The sequence below is a fragment of the Mus musculus genome, chromosome X, assembly GCF_000001635.26.
Source record: "Mus musculus strain C57BL/6J chromosome X, GRCm38.p6 C57BL/6J".
Classification (NCBI taxonomy): Eukaryota; Metazoa; Chordata; class Mammalia; order Rodentia; family Muridae; genus Mus; species Mus musculus.
Window position 1 is genome coordinate 6,978,987 of NC_000086.7, and position 27,396 is coordinate 7,006,382.

General features: G+C 39.5%; 1 protein-coding gene across 2 annotated transcripts in view; it reads right to left on the minus strand.

Moving 5' to 3' along the window:
* Positions 1-665: 665 nt before the first annotated feature.
* The window catches only part of Ccnb3 (cyclin B3), a 61,984-nt gene continuing 35,253 nt past the window's right edge, over positions 666-27,396 (minus strand). For both annotated transcript variants that reach the window (XM_017318448.1, NM_183015.3), the window contains 7 exons: positions 26,248-26,361; positions 16,525-16,617; positions 11,413-11,550; positions 7,284-7,439; positions 6,430-6,579; positions 1,265-1,395; positions 666-981 (listed from right to left, as the gene is read on the minus strand). In XM_017318448.1, the coding sequence (XP_017173937.1) occupies positions 900-981; positions 1,265-1,395; positions 6,430-6,579; positions 7,284-7,439; positions 11,413-11,550; positions 16,525-16,617; positions 26,248-26,361 (864 nt within the window). In that variant the 3' untranslated portion in view covers positions 666-899. The remainder of the gene's footprint in view (positions 982-1,264; positions 1,396-6,429; positions 6,580-7,283; positions 7,440-11,412; positions 11,551-16,524; positions 16,618-26,247; positions 26,362-27,396) is intronic.

A 27,396-nucleotide genomic window follows, 5' to 3' on the forward strand; every position in this document is an offset into this window, starting at 1 on the left:
CTATGCCGGGGCCTAGCAAACACAGAAGTGGATGCTCACAGTCAGCTATTGGATGGATCACAGGGCCCACAGTGGAGGAGTTAGAGAAAGTACCTAAGGAGCTGAAGAGGTCTGCAACCCTATAGGTGGAACAACAATATGAACTAATCAGTACCCCCAGAGCTCGTGTCTCTAGCTGCATATGTAGCAGAAGATGGCCTAGTTGGCCATCATTAGGAAGAGAGGCCCCTTGGTCTTGCAAACTTTATATGCCCCAGTACAGGGGGAAGCCAGGGCCAGGAAGCGGGAGTGGGTGGGTAGGGGAGCAGGGTAGGGGGAGGGTATAGGGAATTTTCCGGATAGCATTTTAAATGTAAATGAAGAAAATATCTAATAAAAATAATAAGTATTTGTTTTATCATATTATCAGTTGCTCTGGCTCTGAGCTTTTGAGGCCTGCCTGGGGAGGAAAATTGGTTGCCCTTTTTGTATTGGGCACTACTCTCCAGGATTATTCTTTTATAGACTCTCTTAATAGTTCACACCTAGCTGAATTCCTCTTCCTCGGAGGAGAAACTGAGTAAGTGAGATCCTGAAACAGGCTTTACTGGGTTGTAAAATAACCTTCTTGGGCTATGGCCTATGCATGGGGTGCCTTAGTAATAAGAGGGGACATGAGCCATTCTAGTAACCATTGTATTTTATTAAATTTTTTAAACAAATATAACAAAACAATTTCTCTTCTTTCATAAAAGTAATTTCAAGATTTTTAAGGTTCCATAACTATCAGTTTAGGAAAATAAAGAGAGGAAAAATATTAATGAAAAGTTAACAATAGGGAAACTTCATGCATAAGATAAATGAATAAATTCATACTATTGGTATTTCTGCCCAGCCCTGACAACTGCTGTCAGAGGTCCTCAGTGGAATAATGCACAATTCAAAAGATTCTCTAGATCTTGCTTGCTCAAAGGAGGGATTTTGGCGACTTCAAAGTAGGTCCTGCAAAAGGAATAGTGGTCTGCTTAGAGGAAAGTAAGCCAAACAAACAAACAAACAAACAAAAAACCAAACCAAAACAAACAAACAAACAACAACAACAAAAAAAAAACAGGCTCCACAGGAGAAATGGCCAGTTAGAGCCTCTGGCTTCCACTGTAGAGTAGAAAGGAAGGTGCAAAGCTCCCGAATCCTCTGTTTAAAGTGAGATTTGTCTAGGCCCAGTATTTTAACGGTTTCTTATGAATGAGTATAAACTCCACTTTAACTGTAGTTTGGCACTTACTCTTCAGAATACTTCTCAAACACATTCTTGAGGATACTATGGGATCGGAAGTTCAGCAAATGGTTTAACTTCCTGACCAAGATATGGAGTTCTGCCATCTTGTACCCAGTGAAATATTCCAGTGTAGGAACCTGACAAAAAGAAGACCGAGCATTAACTTCTATTGTTGGAAGTATCCCCTGACTTCAAGTATGCTTTTCAAGTCTAAACATCCCATCTCTGGTTTAGGCAGGGAAATACTCAAATCATTTCAAATACTCATACAGTATAGAGACTGACCAAAAATTATAGGCTAGCACCTAAAAGAATAAGTTATAAGCACAAACTTCCAAGATGATTATGTTCAAGTGTTATCATTTATGTTAGTCCTAATTAACTAGCCCAAAATAGTTCAAGGATGCTAGAATCCACCAAAGACCAAGGAATAGGTTTTAGAATTTTATCCTAAACATATCATACTTATTCCTTTAGTGCCTCACATCTTTTCAGTTAATACTTTGTCCACATTAAATATATCCTCTCACAAGTTTCTACTCATCTTTCAAGACTGAGCTTAAAAATTACCCTTGTACTGTGGACAGAGAGTGAAGCATATGAAAGTAGACAGGAAGGATGCTAAGGATGAAAAGCTTTAAATGAGGATGGTGGTAGGGGTACAGGAAAGCAAATGTGAAGGTGTTTGTTAACTAAAATTAATAATGTATGAAAAAGCCATATAGAAACCCAGTATGTTGTGAGCCAATGTTAAAATATAATTTTAAAAAGATTTTAAACAACAACAAAAAAGTATTGAAAGCTGCAAGGAAAACAAACAAAAACAAAAACTGAAGTCATGTATAAAGGAAAATCCATGAGAATAACAGCTGACTTCTCAATGAAAATTTGAAAACTAGAAGGTCCTGGAATAATGCATTCAAATTCCCGAAAGACCATGATTGTCCATCTTGACCATACTAAAAAATATCTGCTATAGTTAAAGGAGAAAGACAGACTTTCCAAGATACAAATATCTCTAAAAATATCTTCAACAAACTAAATGTAAAGAAAATGTAGGAAACAATGTTTCGGGCTGTAAAGAGCAATGAACATAGCCAAGAAACTGAGGACAGAAACACAAAGCCATAATTACTAAGATACAAAGTACCGCTTGAAACACAAACAATAATTCCAAAATCAACAACACAATGGCCACAATTAACAGAAACATTTCAAAAATAGCTTTAAATATTAATGACCTCAATTTTCCAATCAAAAAATACTGGCTGGCTGAACAGAAGAAACCAAAATCCACCTATTAAGAAACACAGCTTTAAAGATAGTCACCACTGTGAATTAAAGACAGACAAAATACTCTAACCAAGTCGGAGCAAGAAGCAAGGAAACATTATGATTATTATAATACCTGACAACACAGACTCCACACCAAAAGTAATCAGAAGAGATAAAGAGCAACAATTCATTCTAATCAAGGGAACAGTTAACAAAAAAAATATTACTATCCTATATATGCATCAAACCCTGGGGTACACAATATCATTTAAAAAATTACTGCTGAATTTAAATACAGATTAACTGCAACCCAATAATAAAAATTATAGGTGGCTTCAATATCCCACTTTCTCCAATAGACAAGTCATCTGCACAAAAACTAAACAGAAAAGTATCAGAAGTAAATAACAGCATATATCAAATACAGATATATATAGAGTATTCTACCCCAACACTAAAGAATACCCATTCTACTCAGTAGCACATGGAAGCGTCTCTAAAATAGATCACATCCTGGGGCACAAAACAGATCTTTAAAAAATCAAAAAGATTGAAATCCTTCCTTGTATCTTATCTGACCACAATGGAATAAAACTTAAAATTGACAGCAAAAAAACCTCTCCAATAAATATACAAAGTCAGGGATATTAAGATACTCATTGCTTAATGATTAATGGGTTAAAGAAGATATCAAAAGATATTTTCTAAGAACTAAATAAAAATGAAACCAAAACACAAGAAAACCTCTGGGATGTAATAAAAGTAGTCCCACAAGGGAAATTTATATCTCTAAGTGTCTGTTTTTAAAAGATAAAAACCAGAAAGAACATTAATAAATATCTTACTGACAAAACTCAAATTTTTGGAAAAATAAGAACAAACTAAAACCAAACCCAGTTGATAGCAAAAATAAAATAAAATAAAATAAAAATCAGAGCATAAACCAATGAAAAAGAAAAAAAAAACCAATACAAATAATCAACAACCTAAAAACATTTTTTTGGTTTTTTTGTTTGTTTTGGTTTTGGTTTTTTAGAAGATAAACAAGATTGACGGGCCCATGGACCAACTAATTAAAATAAAGAGAGGACCTGAATGAACAGAATCATAAATGAACAGGGAAATACTACAATGGATACCAGAGAAAGTTAGAATGCTCTTAGGGAAATATTTTTTAAACCCACACTCTATTAAGCTGGAAAACCTAAAATAAATGGGTAAGCTTCTATATTCAGCTACAATTAGACCAAAAAGTCAAGTATCTGAATAGATCCATAACAAATGAGAAATTGAAATAATAATAAAAGGTCTCTCAGCACCCCTTCAAAAAGGATTCACCAATGGAATTCTACCAGACACTCACAGTTCTACAACTAATCTTTCTAAAAGCATTTAAAAAATGTATTCAAAAAAAGTATTCAAAAAAAATTAAAAAAAAAAATAGAACCAGAAGGAAGGTTGAGAAGCACTGTCTTACAGAATGTAGGGCTACAGGGAATATACTTCAACACAATAAAAGCTATCTATGAGAAACCATAGCCAACATCATCCTAAATGAAGAAAAACTTGAAGCAATCCCACTGGAGTCCAGAATGAAACAGGTATGTCCATCATCCCCACTCCTTTTTAATATTATACACAAAATTAGAGCAATATGACAAAAAATTAGAGGGATACAAGTGAGGAAATAAAGTATCAAACTATCCTTATTTGCAGATGATATGATAGGATATAATAGAGAATCTGAAAATTCTATCAGAAAACTTCTAGAAATGTTAAATAAATTCGGCAATGTGGTACAATACAGAATCAACTTTTTATAAATCAGCAGTTTTTCTAACACTAGCCACAACATCACAGAAAGGGAGATTATGAAGTGTCTAGAAATAAATGTAACCAAGGAAGTAAAGAACTCTACAATGACAATTTTACACCCCTGAAGAATGATACAGAAATAGACACTAAAAATAGAAAGATATGGCATACTCATGGATTTGTAGAACTAATTTTGTGAGAGCCACTCATTTTACTAAAGCCATTTACAGTTTTGGTGCAATCAAAATCAAAATCCCCAATCTCATTCTTCACAGAAAGAGAAAAATAAAAACCCTAAAATTCACATGAAACCACAGAAGACCCTAGAAAGCCAAAATAATCCTGAGAAAAAGAACAACATTGAAGGAATTACACTGAAGGTATTAAGATATATAACAGAGCAATAGTAATAAAATCAATATGATACTGGCACAAAAACAGACATGTAGACAAGTAATGATATTGAAGACACAAATATGAGTACACATAACTTCAGCCACTTAATATTTGAAAAAGATGCCAAAAACATAAACCAGAGAAAAGAATACATCTTCAACAAATGATTCTGGGAAAACTGACTGCCCACATGCTGAATACATCTAACCCATACTTATCACTTTGCCTAAAAGGTAACTTCAAATGGATCAAAGACCTAAACATGAAACCTAGAACACCAAGACTTCTGGGAAAAAAAGAGAAGTAGTACTCTATACAGTGTACGTGTGTAGAAAAGACTTCTGGGAAAAAAAGAGAAGTAGTACTCTATACAGTGTACGTGTGTAGAAAAGACTTCTGGGAAAAAAAGAGAAGTAGTACTCTATACAGTGTACGTGTGTAGAAAAGACTTCTGGGAAAAAAAGAGAAGTAGTACTCTATACAGTGTACGTGTGTAGAAAAGAACTTCCTGACTAGGATTCTACTTGCTCCCCAAGTTAAGGCCAACAATTGACAGCATGACTTCATAAAACTATAAAGCTTCTGCACAAATTTAGAAATAATCACCTGGAAGAAGAGGACACCCACAAAATGGAAGGTCATCTTTGCCAGCTATACATCTAACAGATTAACATCCAGAAATATGTAAAGAGTCAAAAATCAACTAGTCAAAAATGAATGCCTCATTCAAAAAAAGGGCTTAGGACCAGAACAGAATATTGTCAGAAAAAGAAAAAAATGGTTAAGAAACACCTCAAAAAATGTTCATCATCCCCAGTAATTAGGGAAATGGAAATAAAACAATTTTGAGATTTCATCTTACCCCAGGTATAATGCAAAAGATTGGTAGAAACATGAAACACTTAAAACTGCTAGAAAAAAATACATTTGGTGGCAGTCTACCAAACTGTCTATGTAGCTTCCTCAGCATTCAAAGGCTTGCTAATCACGAGTGGCTCAGAATTTCTAGGTAAGAGGTCTTAGGAGTGGATCAAAAAGTGCATTGTTACCATATTGTCTCTCCTTTGATTATATTTTACACATCTGTAAGAATTCAAAGTTTTCAAAGTTACTTTTCTCTACAATGTTTTACAAAATTGAGGAAAGGATCAAGTATGAATTCTAATTATAGGTATCTACAAGTGTTTGGAGGCTTTCTACCTGAAAGGTAGCGATACAGGCATGGCCTGTTATCCAAATGGACAGATCCTTGCACTAGCCTACAGCCTCTGGGTCAGTGTTTCTCACTCTGTGTGTGTGTGTGTGTGTGTGTGTGTGTGTGTGTGTGTGTGCCTGTGTGTGTACCTGTGTGTGTATCTTGTGTGTGTACCTGTTTGTGTGTGTACCTGTGTGTATACATGCACAACTCATAGGAGAATTTTCAGGTATCCTGCGCTATCATTGTCCACCTTATTACTTTGAGACAGACTGTCTCACTGACCCTCAAGCCAAGCTGGCAGCCAGCAAGTTTCCAATGATTCTCTTGATGCCCCTCCCCAACTTCCCCCAACACACACACACACACACACACACACACACACACACACGACTAGGGGCACAATCAAGCCTGGTTACATGTAGCTTTTTACATGGGTGCTGGGGATTTGAACTTAGAACTTAGTGCCTGAGCCACCCCATCTATTTACACAATTGCTGAGATTCCTCATATAGAGGGCCAAGATGAAAGAGGCTGCAGCTAGCTTTGAAGGCCTCTCTTCAATATACTCATATTCTTGCAGGGTCATCTCACAGATGAAGCGGGATAAGGTTAGTGTCTTCATGCTAGCATGGATGCACTAAAGGAAACAAGAAGAATGGTTAGCAATCAATTCAGAAAATCAGTCGCAGGATGAAGAATCTCTTTCAAGTTATCTCATCCCTAGTCCACATGGCTCTCTGCTTGAACAATGTACTACTTCTGCCCTTTTGCAGACTCCTGCCTACAAAAATGCAGACATTCTAGGAGAAGCTTATGGTACTGGCATGGCGGGGGAGGGGGGGTTGAGATCTTTAAGGCTCCTAAACAACCAAGTGACTCTTCTTGCTATAGTAGTCATCCTTTGATGGGTCACAGTCTCCTAACTGACTCTGCACATAGCCCTACACTCTAGGAGATGGTTCATGCTCCAAAACATTCTGTTCCTTCTTATGTTTGAAAAAAAATTGTAACTTATAACACACATAAAAACAAACATAAAACAATTGAAGAACACAATGAATAATTTTAAGGTGATATTCCTCTATAACCAATATTCAACTAAGGAAAATAAGATTGCCAACATTTCCCCAAAATGTATTCATCCTTTCCTGATCAAAGAATATTTTTTACCTCACCCTCTACTTTGCCCCTATTCCAAAACCTTATAGCTACACCACAGAAATCTATGATATACACCACCCCAAGTATCTGATAATCTTTCACCTAGAAGTCTGTCAGACACTCTGGATATAGAAAAAATAGTCCACAAATCAAAATAACTTAGCTGTGTCTCCCCATTACCGAAGCATATCTACGCAGAAAATTATATGCTGTGGGAATATTGATGTCAAAGTTGAGAGTTTGCAGGATGCTGCTTTCCAAAGATACCATATCACTCTTTTCATACATATCTTCACAAATGAACAGGAACTCTGACAGAGAAGGGGGATAGGATTCCTGTGGATGGAAAGAGACACAATCATACATATATATTTAGTCTCTCTTTTAGTCTCTAATTATGAAAAAAGGAAAATAGGGAAAGGAGTGAGGGATAAGAAGGAATTGACCACATTTCTAGACAGAGACTTTCAGGGCATATCTGAGCTGGTTTTAATTCATTTGAATGCCTCAACAGAAAGGAAAAAAAGAAAACAGTAAAAAGAGAAGAGTTTGCTGACCTAAATTCTACCAGAGGGCAGGGCTAAAGGTTATAGGTACTTACATGATGCTAAAAAACAGCCTAACATGTAATAGCGTCTGAGAGTAGGAATGGGCCTTCCTGATGGGTGAGAATAGAACTCAGAATAGAGAGAGCCAAAGCCTGCTATGAGAAAGGAATGTAAGGAAGCCAAAGAAAGATGAGCTAGAGATAGAAAAAAATATGCATGGCAGGATGGAGAGGAGCTGGGAGTAAAAGTGTGCTGTGAATACCACTGTGCCGAGAGTGCCTTCTTATCCCCTGTTCTCTAGAGACTGGACACTGGTTTGAGGAAATCATGAGGGTATAAAAAACCCTTGATGTTTTTACTCAACTTAGAGCTCACTGTACACTCCAGCCTTACTTTCCTCTTTACCTCCTTGCTGTCCTTCCCTCCTCTCTCTTCCTCCCCCTCCATTCCTCCTCCCCTTATGAAATCATCAGGTTCACATACCCCTATATTACTTGTTCCTTTTCCCACATTCATCCTAATTCCACACCTCCCTTAAAAATTCTTTCGGCTCACTTGTATAGTGAGTGATAGTCCCCGCTCTTGCTCCCTCCTCCCATGTTCCATCTTTACTTTCCTGTTTTTTGTTTTCTTGTTGTTGTTGGTTTTTTTGGTTTTTTTTGTTTTTGTTTTTGTTTTTGTTTTTGCAGTTACTTCAAGATATATTCACAACTGAAGATTTGGAGTTAAAAAGCAGCAAATCAGAGAACACATGGCATCTATCTTTTTTTGCTTGGGATACCTTACTCAAGATACTATTTTCTAGCCCCATTGCTTTACCTCCATTTTTCACGATGCATTTTTCTTTACAGCTGAATAGCATTCCATTGTATATACATACTGTTTTAATCATCCATTCAACGATTGAAAGACATTTAGATTGTTTTCATTTCCTATTCTGAATAGAGGCACAGATGCATTGTTAAACATGCTATTTGTGACGTAGGAATATCAAGTCCTTAGGATATCTGCCAAGAAGTGGTATAGGTAGGTCATAGAGTTTATTTGTAGCTTTTTATTTATTTGAGGATTTTCCAAGCTTAATTACAGAATGGCTATACCACTTTTATTCTCGCCAATAGTGAATGACGGTTCCCCTTTTCCCCATATGTTCTCTAGCATTTATTGTCATTTTTTTTTTTTTTTGGTAATGCTCCACCAAGAGCCACAGATTACCTACCAAACTTCTCAGAACCAGGCAGGAGAAATCTCTTTTCAAGCTGTTGGTCAAGACAGTCCAGAAGACTACCAAGACAATATAAGCTACTGCTGTTATGCTTGCGTGGCTCCCAGAGATTGAAAGAAAGTATCTGTTGCTGGAGACATCACACACTTTGGAAACATATAACTTTGGATGGAGAATTCGAGATGGATCTGGCCTGAAAACTTCCTCCCTGAAGTCTAGTTTTCATAGTACCAGAAGCAATCAACAGTCTTACCCAGGTATGATACTTGTAACCCACACCAATGACAAACATAGCACGATATCCCTAAGGTGCAATAGTGACATTCCTGTCTTGGTGGTAATCATCAGCTGTCTAATTTAGACTTAAGGCCACCCACCTCAACAGGAAGAAAACAACACCTGTTCCTGGAAACCTACCCCACTCCCCAGGGTGAGTGAGGTATTGATCTTAGAGAAGAGCCTACTACTGGTGCTCCACTAAACCAGCATAATTCCTAACTGCATTCTAAAACTTCTTCTTATACCTACAGGTAAGTGTAATTCTCACCTTCATCAAAGAAGCTTCACTTTATAGCAGCAGGTGGAGAGCATTAGAGAAAACCATAAATGGTCAAGATGCAGAAAGCAAATGATCACGGGGTATCTATACCCAGTTGGTATAATTACAAGTACACGACAACACCCACACCTAAGACTTAGGAAACATTGCAGGAGAGTGGGTATAAAGATTATAAGAGTCAGAGGGCTAGGAAAGCTGCTGTAAGATGCACCTAGAAATGACAGGAAGTATATATCCATGAAATCTCAATAATATGGCTGTCTAAACAAAACCTGAACGACGACAACACCAACTGGCATACTAATGTGGAAGAAGAAAACCTCACAAGCCCCACTTCTATACAAGGAATTACAGGCAACTAATAAATACTAAGGGATGGGGGGAGTCCTTCTCAGAGATGGTTCCCTTATTTGATTTTCCTATACCAAGTGGTCAGCCCTGAAATCATGTACATATAAGCAATATTAAATGAACTCAGCAGGTTGTATATTTATGTGTGTATGCATATAAACAATAATAATTAAAGAAAAAGATATTATGAATTTGAAATGGAGTAAGGGATGTTGGGGGGGACAGAAGAAGGAAAGGAAATGGGTAAAGACTGTACTTACATTTGAATTAAATTTTTATAATTTAAAAAAATCTCTTTCAGGGGCTAGAAAAATAGCTCAGCACTTAAAAGTACCTACTGCTATTGCAGAGGACCTGACTTTGGTTCCTAGCTTCTATATCAACTGGCTCATAGCTGCCTTTAAATTCAGTTCCAGAGACACTCAACAACATTAATTTCATGTATATCTGCACTCACATGTGCAGACTCCCACACAGACATATATACATTATTAGGAAATAAAAACAAATCATTTTTTAAAAAGTCTTCTAGCATTTCTAAATCCCATAAGGGGAAGATATCCTTCCTCCACTGGTCTTAGTAGATTCTTTTCTGACCACAAGAAGAGGAGTACTCCTGGCTCCAAAGCTTGGTAAATGTACCCCATTGACCTCTTTGTCTTTCTTCTTACTCTACCTATGCCAAGCCTTGAAAGTAAGGTGTAGAACAGCATCTCTAATGATAAGCACAAAGGTGCACATGAGCAGAAAAGCAATGACATAGAGAGGGAGAAACAGAGAAGGTAGAAAAAACATAGGTAGCAAGAGGAAAGGAGAAGAGAAAACAGGGAGAGGGAGAGGGAGAGGGAGAGGGAGAGGGAGAGGGAGAGGGAGAGGGAGAGGGAGAGGGAGAGGGAGAGGGAGAGGGAGAAGAGGGAGAGGCATGGGAGCCAGCAGACACACCAAAAAATAGCTCAAAAAATTTTGAACCTTAAAAAAATACATAGTAAAGTTGCTATCTTCTCCTAAACACTAGTTTGATACTACTAACATAATTGAAGGAAAACTTAAAGAGTTGAACAAGATCATTAAGTACCTATAAAAAGGAAAAATGAGAGAGATTAGAAAGAAGAAAAGATCAGTTGTCTTTATACTGTTTATACTATTACTTCAAAAATAACTCTTTTACCTAGGCCATTTTAAACTCACTATAATCTACATCAAACCATTTTCTATTGTCTCCAGTATCCCACTTTGTTTTATTATATGTGCAGACAAGGATGTAGTTGGTGGAACAAGAAAAGCTTTGGGAGAGGGCAGGAAATCATGAATAAACAGAAAGTTTTTAACAGAACAACCTATCAAATTAGGTGCCTTTCCCCATACATATTTTTAAAGGCTAAACAATTGAACCTTGCTGATACCAGGACAAATATGCCACCATTATCAACCAGTGACTTTCCAGAGAAATAAACAAAAATTTGATAAGAAAGGTGTGTGTGTGTGTAATTTTTATATACATATAGATAAATTTATAAAAATGCATAAACACATTTTTTCTCACGGACAAATACATTTCCATATGCACTCTATGTTTAGGATGAATATTTGTTAAGTTTTGCTCAGACCTTGAGGATTCAGACTCACCTCAAATTTGGCTGCAATCATGTAAGTAGTGGAACCAAGGAGTTGTAGATGATTCTTCTTGCATTGTGCCTTCATTAGGTAGAGATCCATTATCTTCACTGCCAAATACAGGGTCTCATGGGTCATCTGAAAGGATCCCTGAAGGAACAAATAAGATAGGAATCTATATATTTTCCAAATAAATAACCAGCTCCAAAGTAATCTAGAAACCTTGCCTGTCTGAAGCATCAAGGACAGCCCTAGATAGTTTGTACTCTGCTAGGAATATGGAAAATGTTTCGAACTAAGGTCAAATCTAAATGGATCAAAGAACTTCACATAAAACCAGAGACACTGAAACTTATAGAGGAGAAAGTGGGGAAAAGCCTTGAAGATATGGGCACAGGGGAAAAATTCCTGAACAGAACAGCAATGGCTTGTGCTGTAAGATCGAGAATTGACAAATGGGACCTAATGAAACTCCAAAGTTTCTGCAAGGCAAAAGACACCGTCAATAAGACAAAGAGACCACCAACAGATTGGGAAAGGATCTTTACCTATCCTAAATCAGATAGGGGACTAATATCCAACATATATAAAGAACTCAAGAAGGTGGACTTCAGAAAATCAAATAACCCCATTAAAAAATGGGGCTCAGAACTGAACAAAGAATTCTCACCTGACGAATACCGAATGGCAGAGAAGCACCTGAAAAAATGTTCAACATCCTTAATCATCAGGGAAATGCAAATCAAAACAACCCTGAGATTCCACCTCACACCAGTCAGAATGGCTAAGATCAAAAATTCAGGTGACAGCAGATGCTGGCGAGGATGTGGAGAAAGAGGAACACTCCTCCATTGTTGGTGGGATTGCAGGCTTGTACAACCACTCTGGAAATCCGTCTGGCGGTTCCTCAGAAAATTGGACATAGAACTACCGGAGGATCCAGCAATACCTCTCCTGGGCATATATCCAGAAGATGCCCCAACTGGTAAGAAGGACACATGCTCCACTATGTTCATAGCAGCCTTATTTATAATAGCCAGAAGCTGGAAAGAACCCAGATGCCCCTCAACAGAGGAATGGATACAGAAAATGTGGTACATCTACACAATGGAGTACTACTCAGCTATTAAAAAGAATGAATTTATGAAATTCCTAGCCAAATGGATGGACCTGGAGGGCATCATCCTGAGTGAGGTAACACATTCACAAAGGAACTCACACAATATGTACTCACTGATAAGTGGATATTAGCCCAAAACCTAGGATACCCAAGATATAAGATACAATTTCCTAAACACATGAAACTCAAGAAAAATGAAGACTGAAGTGTGGACACTATGCCCCTCCTTAGAAGTGGGAACAAAACACCCTTGGAAGGAGTTACAGAGACAAAGTTTGGAGCTGAGATGAAAGGATGGACCATGTAGAGACTGCCTTATCCAGGGATCCACCCCATAATCAGCATCCAAACGCTGACACCATTGCATACACTAGCAAGATTTTATCGAAAGGACCCAGATGTAGCTGTTTCTTGTGAGACTATGCCGGGGCCTAGCAAACACAGAAGTGGATGCCCACAGTCAGCTAATGGATGGATCACAGGGCTCCCATTGGAGGAGCTAGAGAAAGTACCCAAGGAGCTAAAGGGATCTGCAACCCTATAGGTGGATCAACATTATGAACTAACCAGTACCCCGGAGCTCTTGACTCTAGCTGCATGTGTATCAAAAGATGGCCTAGTCGGCCATCACTGGAAAGAGAGGCCCATTGGACACACAAACTTTATATGCCCCAGAACAGGGGAACGCCAGGGCCAAAAAGGGGGAGTGGGCGGGTAGGGGAGTGGGGGTGGGTGGGTATGGGGGACTCTTGGTATAGCATTGGAAATGTAAATGAGCTAAATACCTAATAAAAAATGGAAAAAAAAAAAGAAGAAAAGGTACCAGCACATACCTTAGTCTAACCCCTCGAGGGACCCTACAATTATCTGTAATTGTCATTTGGACAGAAAATCAACCTTACAAGGTAGTCAGAAAATATATACCCTGTCTGTGATTGCCTCAAGTCCATATTCCCTTTTTCTCCTTAATCTCTAATACTCAGATTCCTGATTTCCTTGTTTATTAGTAACTTGTAAGCTCCACAGAGATAGTGTTTATTTAGTTCTAAAACACAGAGATGGGGCGAAAAGTCAGGTTCATAACAGGTCCATCTTCCCCTCTAGAAGTTCTATTAAATAATATATTATCTTTCCTTTTCTAGTTTGTAGAGGCAACTCATTTTTTAAAAATCTGTTGCACCTTTCATCTTCCAAACCTATGAATAACCAGACAAATCTTTATCATATTACATTACCTGGTCTCCCTGGTCTACATTTAAGGACACCTGTAAATGCATAAGGTTCACTCTAATAGTCTGAGATCATTGGCGTGTCACAAACTCAGCTGATTATCCACTTTAACATTTCACAGGTACTGGAGATTCTTACATGAACATTTTATTTTGTTTTCCACGGTATCCAAATGAATGTCTTAAGATAGAAAATTCCTATACCCAGAAGATGCTTCAACAGGTAATAAGGACACATGCTCCACTATGTTCATAGCAGCCTTATTTATAATAGCCAGAAGCTGGAAAGAACCCAGATGCCCCTCAACAGAGGAATGGGTACAGAAAATGTGGTACATTTACACAATGGAGTAATACTCAGCTATTAAAAAGAATGACTTTATGAAATTCCTAGGCAAATGGATGGACCTGGAGGATATCACCCTGAGTGAGGTAACCCAATCACAAAAGAAGTCACACAATATGTACTCACTGATAAGTGGATATTAGCCTAGAAACTTAGAATACCCAAGATACAATTTGCAAAACACATGAAACTCAGGAAGAAGAAAGACCAAAGTGTGGATACTTTGATCCTTCTTAGATGGGGGAACAAAACACCCATGGAAGGAGCTACAGAGACAAAGTGTGGAGCAGAGACTGTTGTCCTCAGGTGCCATCTACTTTAGTTTTTGAGACAGTCTCTGCTAGGTCAGGCAGCCAGTGAGCTCCAATGCTGGAATTACTGGCACATACTATAATGCTCATCTTTTTATGTGTAGGCTGGGGATCCATTCATGTCCTCATGCTTGGCTGGCAGAGAGCCTTATATCCTAGTAAATGGGTTTAGCAGAAGACAGAACCAAGTTCTTTCCTGCTACATTTTTGCCGCCTACAACTCACAGTCCCATGAATCGTGGTGCTAAGCCATTTGTAGACAACTTGCTTCTGAGAGTTTAATAGTTAGCAGAGCTGTATGCTTTCTTCAGGCTATTAAAAGTCAGCCCTTGATGTAAGTATTTTTAAAACAAGAAATGAAAAGTAAGAGAAAAGTAGAAAAAAAAGGTAAAATAGTATATAGGAAAAACAATAAAATTTCTTGGAGTCAAAGAACAAGCATATTAATTAAAAAGGTCTTACATTATAACAACATAATTATAGAAATCAGAGCCACACTTGGGGATTGTTTTTTTAATTTCAAAAATAATATAATATACGTAACAAGACTAATATAGACCTAAAAGCTTAGATTTTTAAAACTGAAAGTAAAAAAAAAAAAGAATGAATTAAAACATGCAAACTGTTTAATCTTATGTTAGGAGAAGTTAATCAGTTCAGTTCTATCAATAGGGCTAGTTAACTAAAAGATTTGTATAGTTAAGATAATCGCAGAGCCATTAAAAAAAAGAGTACAGTAGGGGAGAAGGAGCAAAAATAGAATTAAAAAAGCGTACTGTAGATCTATATTTATAGGGAAAGATGACTTGGACTGTTTTCTGCAATTGTTTTGAGATAGGGTCTCACATAGTGCAAACTGACTTCAAGCTTGCTGGGAGACTGAGGATGGCACTGCCCTCTTGACCACCTGCGTCTACTTCCCAAATATGGGGATTACATGCTTGTACTACCACATTCATGTTAGGGATGCTTGGTTGTTTTGTTTTGCTGTGATGTATTGTGTTTAAAAAAACAAAAACAAAACAACCCAGGTATACATGCTCTCAGAACTGTAATCTCAGAATTCAGAAAGCTGAGGCAGAAGGATCAGGGGGTTAAGGCTGCATGTGTATTACTGACATAAACAAGAGACAGCAGAACTTTAATAAAACATACAGGAAAATATCCGAAAGCATACATTCCAACTAATGTATAATTGTTAAGCGTTAGAGAATAAGGAGCAGTGAAGACAAAAAGTAACTTGCCTTAATCCAGCTTCTGTAGTGGAACAAGTGTGCCAAAGTAGATTTTCTGTTGAGTGAACTACAATCTGTAAAAGTTGGAAGCTCACCTTATAACCAAACAACTGAGTACCAGTCAGTCTAAGAAGCTGACTTTATAGCCAATTCGAAGGTGAAATCTCCCAAACCATACGCATGTAAGCGTAACACTAGTAGCCACCATGAGGGCTGTATTATATTCACTTGTCTTCATGGCTTATTTTTCCATCTAAATGATAACTTCCACGAAATCCAGAACCATTGTTTATTGAGCTCTATATATTCAGTATGTTTTTAGCATGTTTGATTTGAGCTGGAAAAAAAAAAAAAGAACAGCTTCTCAAGGCTGAAGGCAGAATTTTTTGTACACTGTGTAAAGTTTATCCTTGGATTATTCAAATTCTGACTTCTCTGCCCTCCCATCTTGGTTCAATCCAGACATGGCTTTGTTGTTTATTTTTAGAAGCTCCTCTCCCAACTTTATTCTCTGCCTTGCCAATAAAAGCCAAGGAGCCAATACAGAGCTTTAGAGAGAGAATAAAGCGGGATTTCCAATGCTAAGAGGGGAAGAGAAAAGAGACAAGAAGGGAAGGAGGGAGCCACAAGGAGAGATAAAAAATTATCAGAAGAGGGCTGGAGCAAGGTAGGATGAAAAAATGCAACACAGGAATATTGTCTGGGAAGAAGCCTGACTAGCTTGGAGTAATCACTCAGTATTTGACTCCAGGCAATTTTAATAAATCTTAGTTGTGTGGTTATTGGTGAATTAAGCTGGTTAAGGAATAACTACTGCTGTACTAATTTTATGAATCAGCATTCATATAATACTTTTACACGAGGCAACAGTTGCTAGACTTACCTGTATCTCCACCAACCAGTCCACAAGAATGGCTCTCATATCACTGGTGAGTTCCATCTGCCCATCCATGTATTTCTGAACTAGGAACTTTTCCTGTGTTATTGAAAAACATGTTAATAAAGTATTCTTGTACTCCAAATTTTTTTAACAATTAACCTCTTCTTCATGATTATAGCTTACTATTTTCAACTGGTATCAGATATGAACATATCAGGGTATCTTTTTCTAAACAAGTTCCAGCTATCTTTGGAAAGTGGACATATAAGATATTTAAGTGTCAGAAGAGATATTGGGGAATTCACCGATTGCTGTCAATGAATACTAGAAAAGTTGCAATACTTCTTTGCAATTCAGTCTAAAACACAATGCCATGGTGTGCAGACCAATGCTTTTCAAATTTGAAATGCATATGTACTCAACATAATTTAAAGCTTCCTATTTTGATTTAGAAATCTAATCTTACTTTCTACATTTATGTTAAGATTTACAGTGAGATACACCAGAGCCAGTCTACTTTCCTGTCTGACCTCTTAGCCACTCCTACTGAACACTCTGTGAACCATGTGGTATCCTGTGAGATCAAACTCGTTCACGGGCCCCAGAGCTAATCTACAATCCACTCCACCCGCTGTGCTACCCCAAAATATCATGGCTCCAGTGAATGCAACCCCAGGTACAAACCTATATTTCAGCCTCAGCCTCAATCCCACTCACTTCCACCTGAGGAAGGTGTAGGATTCTATGCCCTACCTCTAGGGAGCACCTTCCACTCCCACTGAGATCCCACACCTACTATCTAAGGACTGACTATTAGAATTGGGTGAGTGGGCCCTCACAGACTTCTGAAGATCAGCCATAAGAATCTTTGAGTTACAGATGTTTTGCTCCTGGGCTCAAAAAGTTGCATCTATTCCTAGCTTAAACAGGACTAATTAAGACACTCCATTTGAACATCAACAGAGTTTCTTCAGCACCGAGCTCCAGTACTATTATTCATCTGCACCACAACTTGATAAGTTGGAGTAGCAGTGAATAAAGATCCAAATACCCCACTCAACAAAGGGGAGAGCAGATCTCTATACCAAAAAAACCCCACTAACGTTTTAACTTCAGATGTTTATGTCACATCACGCATGCGCGCGTACACACACACACACACACACACACACACAAAATGTAGTCATAGAATATTTTTTAAAATCATGACCTTTAAACTTCAAGCCTACTGGCTAGCTTTCCTTGTTCTGGAAGATGCTGTGCATGTTTGTTTCCAGGGAAGAAAACTTAATGAGTTTTACTCAGCTGTGATTCCTGCAAGCTATAATAACAACTACTCTGACAAGAGATTTCCCCTGGTACAATAGTGGAGTGAATGTTATGGAAGTAACCAAACACATTCTAATTGGATTTAAGGTCTGGTCCACAAGGTGGAAACCACATCTGGCACCATTACTGGAGCGTAACACTAGGGGCTACACAGACCTAAGGGGGAACCTAACTGCTAGTACTCTAAAAGGACATAGTATTAAATCATCTTCTAATGATTTAATGCTACATCCATAGGTTATACTCATCTTTCAACCCTCATCAGAGAAGCTTCTTTTTGAGCAGAAGAACAATTAACTAAGACCCACAACTAGTCACTACGTTGAAAATAAGACAATATGGAATGATCAGCCCCAACCAGCGCAGGAATGCTTATAGAAAAAGGAGTAGAAAGACAGTTAAGAGTCAGAGATGATGGCTGATTACATTGAAACGGTGTTTTCCTGGCATAACACATATGAACACATAGTGGTTGTGATGAACACACAGAACCTGTAAAAACTCTGCCCAGATAAAATCTCAGCATGGAGGAAGAAAGTGAGCATGAAATCCCACCTCTAAGGTGAGGAACTATTGGCTATTTGTAGCTTCTGAGAAAGGGAAAGTTCATTTTCTTTAAGAATGTGCTTCTTGGTATATCAACTGTGCTCTAAGGGTGGCCATATACCCAAAAAATAATATTAGGGCAACATATATTGCACTTGATGGACTTAGGAAAAGAAGACACAAATTTGGATGCTTATGTAGGTGGGATGGATCTAGGAAGAGCTAGGAATTTGTGACTATATTCAAAATACATTGCTTGGGGGTTGGAGAGATGGCTCAGAACTGACTACCCTTCCAGAGGTCCTGAGTTCAATTCCCAGCTACCACATGGTAGCTCACAACCATCTGTAATGAGATCCGATGCCCTCTTCTGGCCTACAGGCATACATGCAGGCAAAACACTGTATACACGATAAATAAATAAATCTTTAGAAAAACACACAAAATACATTGCTTGAAATTCTCAAATAATAAAATAAATTAAGAAAAAGATTTTAGAGAAGAGAAAGAAGGCATGGAGTTGGATGGGCAAGGAGAAGGAGAGGATCTGGGAGTAGATGAGGGAAGAAAAATCATGACTGGAATATATTGTATAGCATATGGCTCACGTGGAAAGGTATCACATGATGACAGTAACATAGAGCAGACAGGAATCACAGAAATCAAAAAGGCTATGGTCCAAAATATCCTCCACAAGAATTCCTTTGATGATTGAATCTCCTCCTATAAAACCTACCTACGAAAGGCTATTCTACTTCCTGCTATCACCTCAAGTGAGAGACCAAGCCTCTGTGCAATATTCTAGATCCAAATGATGGCATAAAAATTATGGAAAATCTGAAACTTGTTATCAAATGTGTAGAAATATGGGTATCCTGGATACCTAGTCTATGTTTGACATATGAAGCTGGTGTGTTACTGTGTAACTGAGCACTTTATTTGAGGGATCTGATGTGCTCAGTGTCAGAATTGAATCAAACTGTTCAATAGTCAATTGTGTTAGAGAAATAGGAAATTGCTGCTGTACAAAATGTATTAGCTTTGGATGTTAAAAAAAAAAAACCAACTCTTGAAAGACTCCGAGAGGAGCCCCTCGCTCAGGCCTCAGGACAATAGCAGACACCCAAGAACTCACGACAGACCAAGCTTGTTGCAAACCACATGAGGCTTTATTCGGGGAAAGCCAGAGCTCTGGGGACGACTCATATCCCACGCAGGGGTAGAGGAGTCGACCTCGAGGGGAAAGGGGTCCCAGTTTTTATAGGCCCTCAGGGGGGAAAGGAGAAGGGGGAGAGTAGGGGACTTCCAGATCTAAACAATGTCTATTCTCAAGAAATGGGTATGGGAGGGGTACAAGGAAAGAGTCTAATGAAGGTGCAGCAATGGGCACACACCTGGTCAGAACATTGGCAGACACACAGGTTCAAGGAGTGGCCAGAGCATTGTGCACCTCTATTTTTCTAAATCAGTGAAGCTAGTTCTGCTAACACTGACGTCTATCTTGCCAATTTCAGGGCTTCTGTGTCCTTTTACATTCTGCCAGGATCTTTCATTCCCCACTTCTTCTAGTTACTAGTTCTAATCTTAGAACTAAACTGCAACCTCTTTTTCAAGGTTCTGCAGAGACTGGTATTGTTGTCTTAATACTAATAGCCGGACAGCACCAATCCTCTCTCTAACAAAGGTCATTAGATTATTAAGAATTAGTGGGCCACACGTCAGCAGGAAGAGCAAAATTATTAGAGGGTCTATCACAGTAGAAATGAGAGTGGTCAACCAAGGGGGTTTATTTTTCAGGAGCTCGCTTTACGTGAAAGGCATGAATCTAAGCAGAGATGCCTTCTTCTTTGACAGCAGTGGGGGTGGTCAGTAGCAAGATGCAAGGGCCTTTTTAACAAGGTTTTAGATTCTCAGCTCGATGTCGTCAGACGAGAACTGCATCTCCCACCTGGAACTGGTGTGGTATCATCAAGTCTCCTGGTTCGTAGGCCTCTTTGAGCTGCTCTCAGGCGGTGTTTCTGACCACTTCTAGGCCTTTTATGCATGTAAACAATGAAGGACCAGGGTTAAATTTTAAAGGATCTAACACTTTCTTTACTTCAGTGAGCGGGGGAGCCCCTCCCCCCCCCCATACAGGATTTCATATGGAGTAAGCTTAAATTTTCCTGGTATGTTCCTAACACGGAACAAAGCAAAGGGAAGGAGGGCTGTCCAGTTATTCCCGCTGGTCTCTAAGATTAATTTAGTCAAGTTTTTTTTTTTTTTTTTTTGCCTTTCTACCTAGCCTGAACTCTGGGGTCTATAAACACAATGTAATTTCTAATCAATCCCCAGTTGGATGGCCAGTCCCTGACTTACCTGGGCAACAAAGGTGGGTTCATTGTCAGACCCTATTACCTTAGGTATTCCAAACCGAGGAAAAATTTCTTCTAGGATTTTCTTAACCACAACATTGGCAGTTTCTTTTTTGTTGGGTAGGCCTCCACCCATCCCGAAAAGGTATCTACAAAAACTTCCACTAGGAAACTGCTTCCGTCTGTGTACCAGTTTGGAACACCTGGCCACGGCTGGTCACGTAGATCACTTTGCAGGCAGGGTTGAGAATAGCAGGAGAAGCAAACACGACCCGTTCAGTCAGCAGCAGACTCTGGTAGTGAGTCATCCAGGCATTTGTCATCCATCGGTCTGGGGGCTGACAGATAATGCTTTTAAGAGAGTGGGGGGCTACCACAGTTATTTGCTGTCCCAGAGTTAATTTGTCAGCATCCTTAACGAGTAGGGCTACTGTAGCAACAGCCTTTAAACGTGGGCCATCTGCTGGCCACTGGGTCCAGCTTCTTAGACAAATATGCCACCGGCCTCTTCCACGGCCCTAGAGCCTGAGTAAGAACTCCTCTGGCCACCCCCGCCCTCTCATCAACATAGAGGATGAAGGGCTTGGTTAGATCTGGCAGTGCCAAGGCTGGCGCAGTCAGCAGGGCCTCCTTAATATTTTCAAAGGCTTTCTGATGTTCTGATGTCCATCTAAATTCTCCACTTTCCTTGGTCAGGGGGTACAGGGGGGCGGCCAGTGTTGCAAACCCAGGTATCCAAAGTCTGCAGAACCCAGCGGTGCCCAAGAATTCTCTCACCTGTCTTGGAGTAGCCGGAGTTGGTATTTGAGTCACAGTCCTTTTTCTAGCCTCTGTCAGCCACCGTTTTCCATCCTGGAGGGTATATCTCAGGTAGACCACTTCCATCTGACATAGCTGGGCTTTTTTAGCAGAGGCCCGGTAACCCAACTCACCCAGTTCTGCTAGCAATCTCTTGGTCCCCTGCCAGCATTCTCTCTCCGTGGTTGCAGCAAGGAGCAACATATTGAAGCAGAGTTACCTGGGAGTTTTCAGCTCAGAAGGAGGCTAAATATCAATGTAGAGCCTCATCAAAAAGGGTGGGGGAGTTTTTGAACTCCTGGGGTAACCACATCCAGGTCAATTGTCCTGTTTGTCCAGTGTCAGGATCTCTCCACTCAAAGACGAATATGGGCTGGCTGGAGGGATGTAACTTTAGGCAAAAGAAAGCATCTTTTAAATCAAGTACTGTATACCATTTTCGCTCCAGAGGGAGTAAGATGAGGAGGTTATAGGGATTAGGAATAGTTGGGTGAATATCTTGGACCCTCTTATTGACCTCTCTCAGGTCTTGGACTGGTCGGTAGTCACTCGTGCCAGGTTTCTTTACCGGCAGTAAAGGAGTATTCCAGGGTGACTGGCAAGGTACCAAAATACCTAATTGTAATAGTCTCTGAATATGTGGCCTGATTCCATCTCTTGCTTCATGGCTCATTGGGTATTGGCGTACTCCTATAGGGGTTGCATCCGTCTTCAGCCCCACAACCACAGGGGGACCTCTGACAGCCATTCCCATGCCTCCAGTCTCTGCCCATGCTCTAGGGAAAGCAGTCAACCAGTCTTTTAGGTCTGGCACCTCTGTTTGCTTTATGCCTTTATGTAATCAGTATTTTTCCTCAAGCTGCAGGGCTAAGACTATGGAGGTGGGAGATTCCCAGGTTACTCTCGGCCCTTCTTGGGTAAATTTGATCTGGGCCTTTAATTTAGTCAGAAGATTTCTTCCTAGAAGCAGTGTGGGACACTCAGGAATGACCAAGAAGGAATGACTCACTTGGCCTTTCTCCAGATCTACAGTGCATGCAGTGGTCCAGGGGTATTGTTTCTGACCAGTGGCTCCAATCACTATGGTTCTTTTATTTTTTAATTTTCTCAGTGGATGTTTCAACACAGAATGTTCTGCCCCTGTGTCAGTTAAAAAGTCCATGGGAGTCTCTTTCACCATCAGGGTTACTCTAGGCTCAGAGAGGGGGCCTGAGCCCCGTCTCCCCTATTCATCATCTTTCAGAGTCAGGACCTTAGGGGCCCTTCCCTTTTTCTTTGGGCATTCTCGTGCCCAATGTCCTTTTTCCTTGCAATAGGCACATTGGTCCTTCTCTAAAATCTTCTGGACAGATCTTCTTCCTTCAGGTCTGGGTTCCTTGTTGCCCAGATACCCTGTCTGTCTATTCTCTGGCCTGTTCCTTCCTTCACGTTCCCCTACTACTGTGGCCAAAATCCTGCTAATTCCTCTCCTGTATTCTCCCTCTGTTTCTCTCTTGTGATACACCTTCTCTGCTTCCTTAACTAAATCTTGTAAAGCCATGGCATGTAATCTTTAAAAGCCATAGCAACCGCGGCTTGTTAACCCTCAGAGGTCGGGTTAAAAGGAGTATAGTATCTATAAGCTTCTATCAGTCTTTCTAGAAAAATAGATGGGGGCTCTGTAAGGCCCTGCATCACTTCTCTTACCTTAGCCAAATTGGTGGGGCGTCTCATCGCTCCCTTTAGACTAGAGTCCAGCCAGTAAACTGTCAACCTCTCCTTACCTTGCGCCGTGTTGTAGTTCTAATCTGGCCAGTCCAGAGGGAACCCAGCGTTCCAATTGTACAGATCAGCCGATGAAAAAGGCCAATATTGGAGGGCCTGCAGAGACTGCCTGTCTGTGGGCAGGTTGCCCACAGCTCGCAAAGGAAAAGGCAGAAGTGGTGTCAGGAGCTTCATCTGCTGGGGAACTCTGGGCTTGTCGGCTCTGGGTCCCAGCTGTAGGTCCTCGGTCCTCAGACTGTGCCTTTAGCAATCTCAGAGCCGGGTGCAGGGACTGCTTCTTAGGGCAGAAAGCGAGGGCACTGTGCTGACCCACTCGAGTGCATGGGAACAGCCGGGGGAGGGCTCTGAGAGGCGTGGGGGAACCCATGGTTTGATTTATGGCAGTGAATTCTGAATGAGGTAAGGCTATTGATCCAGGTGGGACCCAGGTCCACTCTGAAAAACAATGGCTTTAACTTCAAAGATAAGAGTAAACCAAAAGTCCCTTCCAGTGACCATTTTACATTAAAAGTCGGCCACTCGGAGGCTCAGAAAGTCTGCCAAGGTCCCTTCTTAATTTCTACTGAAAGATTATGGGCCCTTGATCTAACTTCAGTCCAGTAGTCTAAAGTCAAACTTAGGGGGGTCGTTACAGTCCATCCAGTACCACGGAAAACACAAAGCAAACACAGAAAACACACATACACACACTGACAAATACCTGAAAACAGACACAAAAAACAAATACACACTGACAAATGCCTGAAAACAGACACAAAAAACAAACACTGACAGATGCCTGTTTTCCATCAAACAGACAAAACCAACTCAGAAATGCAGACGGTCGAGGGAGTACACTCCCCGCCTCAGACAGACTCCTGGAATCCTTCCCCTCGCTCACGGCGTCCCCCAGAGTGAGCAACAGCCGGTGATTCCAGCACATCTGCTGTTCACACTCAGTGCCTCATCCCGAGGCAAAGGTCTCCGTTTCTCACGAAACGTCGCGGCTGCAAATTTCAGCACAGAACCTAGCCGGCTTACAGAAATATTTTTGGACAAAAAATTTCACCTCCAAGTGGGTCTTCGGAGACGTGGGTGGTCACGCCAATCCCGGGAAGAGCCCCCAAATGAAAGACTCCAAGAGGAGCCCCTCGCTCAGGCCTCAGGACAATAGCAGACACCCAAGAACTCACGACAGACCGAGCTTGTTGCAAACCACATGAGGCTTTATTCGGGGAAAGCCAGAGCTCTGGGGACGACTCATATCCCAAGCAGGGGTAGAGGAGTCGACCTCAAGGGGAAAGAGTTCCCAGTTTTTATAGGCCCTCAGGGGGGAAAGGAGAAGGGGGAGAGTAGGGGACTTCCAGATCTAAACAATGTCTATTCTCAAGAAATGGGTATGGGAGGGGTACAAGGAAAGAGTCTAATGAAGGTGCAGCAATGGGCACACACCTGGTCAGAACATTGGCAGACACACAGGTTCAAGGAGTGGCCAGAGCATTGTGCACCTCTATTTTTCTAAATCAGTGAAGCTAGTTCTGCTAACACTGACGTCTATCTTGCCAATTTCAGGGCTTCTGTGTCCTTTTACATTCTGCCAGGATCTTTCACTCTAACCTCTAAAACATAACAATTACTACTTACTTCACCTTAAAAATTAATATGCTATATGAAGAAACTTTATTTTCAAAAATAAAAGCTAGGAAACAGGGAAAACATTTTTAGATCTTATCTAATACTACTAAGCCAAGACACAGTTAAGGAAAAAACAAAACAAAAACCAAAGATATTTCCTGTTTTCTCTAAGGTACAGATGGTCCTGAATTATAATATTTCAACTTAATTTTCATACTTTATGATAGGTAAAAAGTAATATACATTTACTAGAACATAATTGCTGGTTTTTAATTTTGATCTTTTTTCAGGGCTAAAATATGTGTTCTTTCTCAATACTGGGTAGCTTCACCAATTAATATTTTATAGTTAATATTCTGGCTGAGAATGAACATTTCAATTTTATTCAGATTTTATCCTCTTCATATACCAAGAAGTATCTGTACATTAGAAAAATCATAGGCCAGGCATGGTGGTGCACGCCTTTAAACCCAGCACTCGGGAGGCAGAGGTAGGCGGATTTCTGAGTTTGAGCCCAGCCTGGTCTACAAAGTGAATTCCAGGACAGCCAGGGATATACAGAGAAACCCTGTGTCGAAAAACAAAAACAAAAACAAAAACAAAAACAAAAACAAAAACAAAAACAAAAAAAGGAAAAATCATGGATTCTAAAATCAGGTAACCAATTCTCTCTAGAAAAAGTGTGCGATGTGATTTCACCATAATATATAAAGTCTGGTAAGATTTCTATTTGGTAGATAATCTCCTTACCTATCTCATTGAAGAGAAGAAATTTTTAAACTAGTGAATATTTGGAGCACACTTTTCATTTTTAAAGGCAAAGAATACTGCACTAAATTGGAAAGTGGAAACAATGGGTGTCATTATTACACACAATATCAGAAACATGGGAAAACAAGGAAAACAACCTCTAACAGAATTTACTCAGATACAAGATACTTAGGATTTTCATGTCTTAGATTGTCTGGTGAGCAGCTAGATGTTGCAAAGTTGTGGTCTTCATGGTAGTCAGATTTTTGTTTCTATTTCAATTCTACCATGTAATATATGTGACTCTGGGCAGTTCTCCCCACATTCTCCCCACAATTTAAAAGGGAGATAATAATCTCCACCATCAAAACATTTTGGATGAATGAAGATAATGTCTACAAATCCTTTAATATAGTGGTCATCTCACAATAAGCTACCAATAAATGTTATTCACTGATATTATTATTTTCAACATCACTATAGGCCCCTTCAATTTACATACTGCAGAAGAGAATGAGAAGAAAATGAGAACTAGAAATTACTGTCTACTTTCAACAACCTTTATACCAACCTCTCTTTCTTTCAAGTAATTGAAGACGTCTTTGGCATATATAGTGTTCAATAATGGATCTTGGCCTTCCTTTTCAATTCTTTCCAGGCTGTCACTGTCATCCTGTATGGTTATCTGCTTAGAAATAATCAAAAAGATATTAGGAAAGGAAGATTTCAAAGAAAGATTAGTCCACACATACTTATATTCATTTCACTGTCTTCTATTATGGTTCCTCAAATTTCAAGTATTCTGAACTATCGTAGATCATGTCTTGGCCCTTCAATCTGCAAACTGTTCTGCAATCAACATTTGCCTACTATATGCCTGTTCTGCCCCAGGAACAAGGCATCCCTTTTACACATAACTTCAAGCCTCTCTTTTTATTATAAATGTATGAGCATTTTACCTGAATGCTATGTATGTGTACCATGAACATGCTTTGCCAGTTCAAGGACAGAAGGCATTCCATTCCCTTGGGACTGAAATGATAGTTGTAACAAGTCATGCAGGTTCTAGGAACTGAATCTGAGTCCTCTGCAGAAACAGCAAGTATTCTTAACTACTGGGCCATCTCTGCAGCCCCAATTCAAGCTTCTCTTATGACAACATTTTTATTTTATTATTTCAGCTAGCTATGTCATCTGCCTAACATCCCATGCTATGTATGCCTCAATCTTTTGATCTGCCCTGATTCATCTTAGTCGGTTTTTTCGTACATCTAAAACTTTATCTAAGTTATTTTGCTTCCAAATAGGGAACATTTCTCCTTTAACTTGTTAAATATCATCCCTTTATTTCATTCTTATAATTTACAACTTAAAAACTTGTGTTATGTCCCAATACTTTTATCTGGCCTAATTCATCTTAGTAGCTTTTTCCTACATCTTAACCTTTATCTAGGTTGTTTTGCTTCTAAATAGGGAACATTTCTCCTTCAACTTGCTAAATATCATTCCTTTATTTAATTCTTGTCATTCACAACTTAACTACGTCCCTTCTTGGGATACATATGTCTCAATATTTTGGCCTTAATAAGTAAGCATAAGTACTTTCTGATTGCTAAGCTTCATCACTATAAAATCATAAATTAAAGATATCCTATAATATCAACTTGAAATAAGGAAATTTTCAAAGAGTCTAGTAACATTTTTCCATTTCATGGGTAAC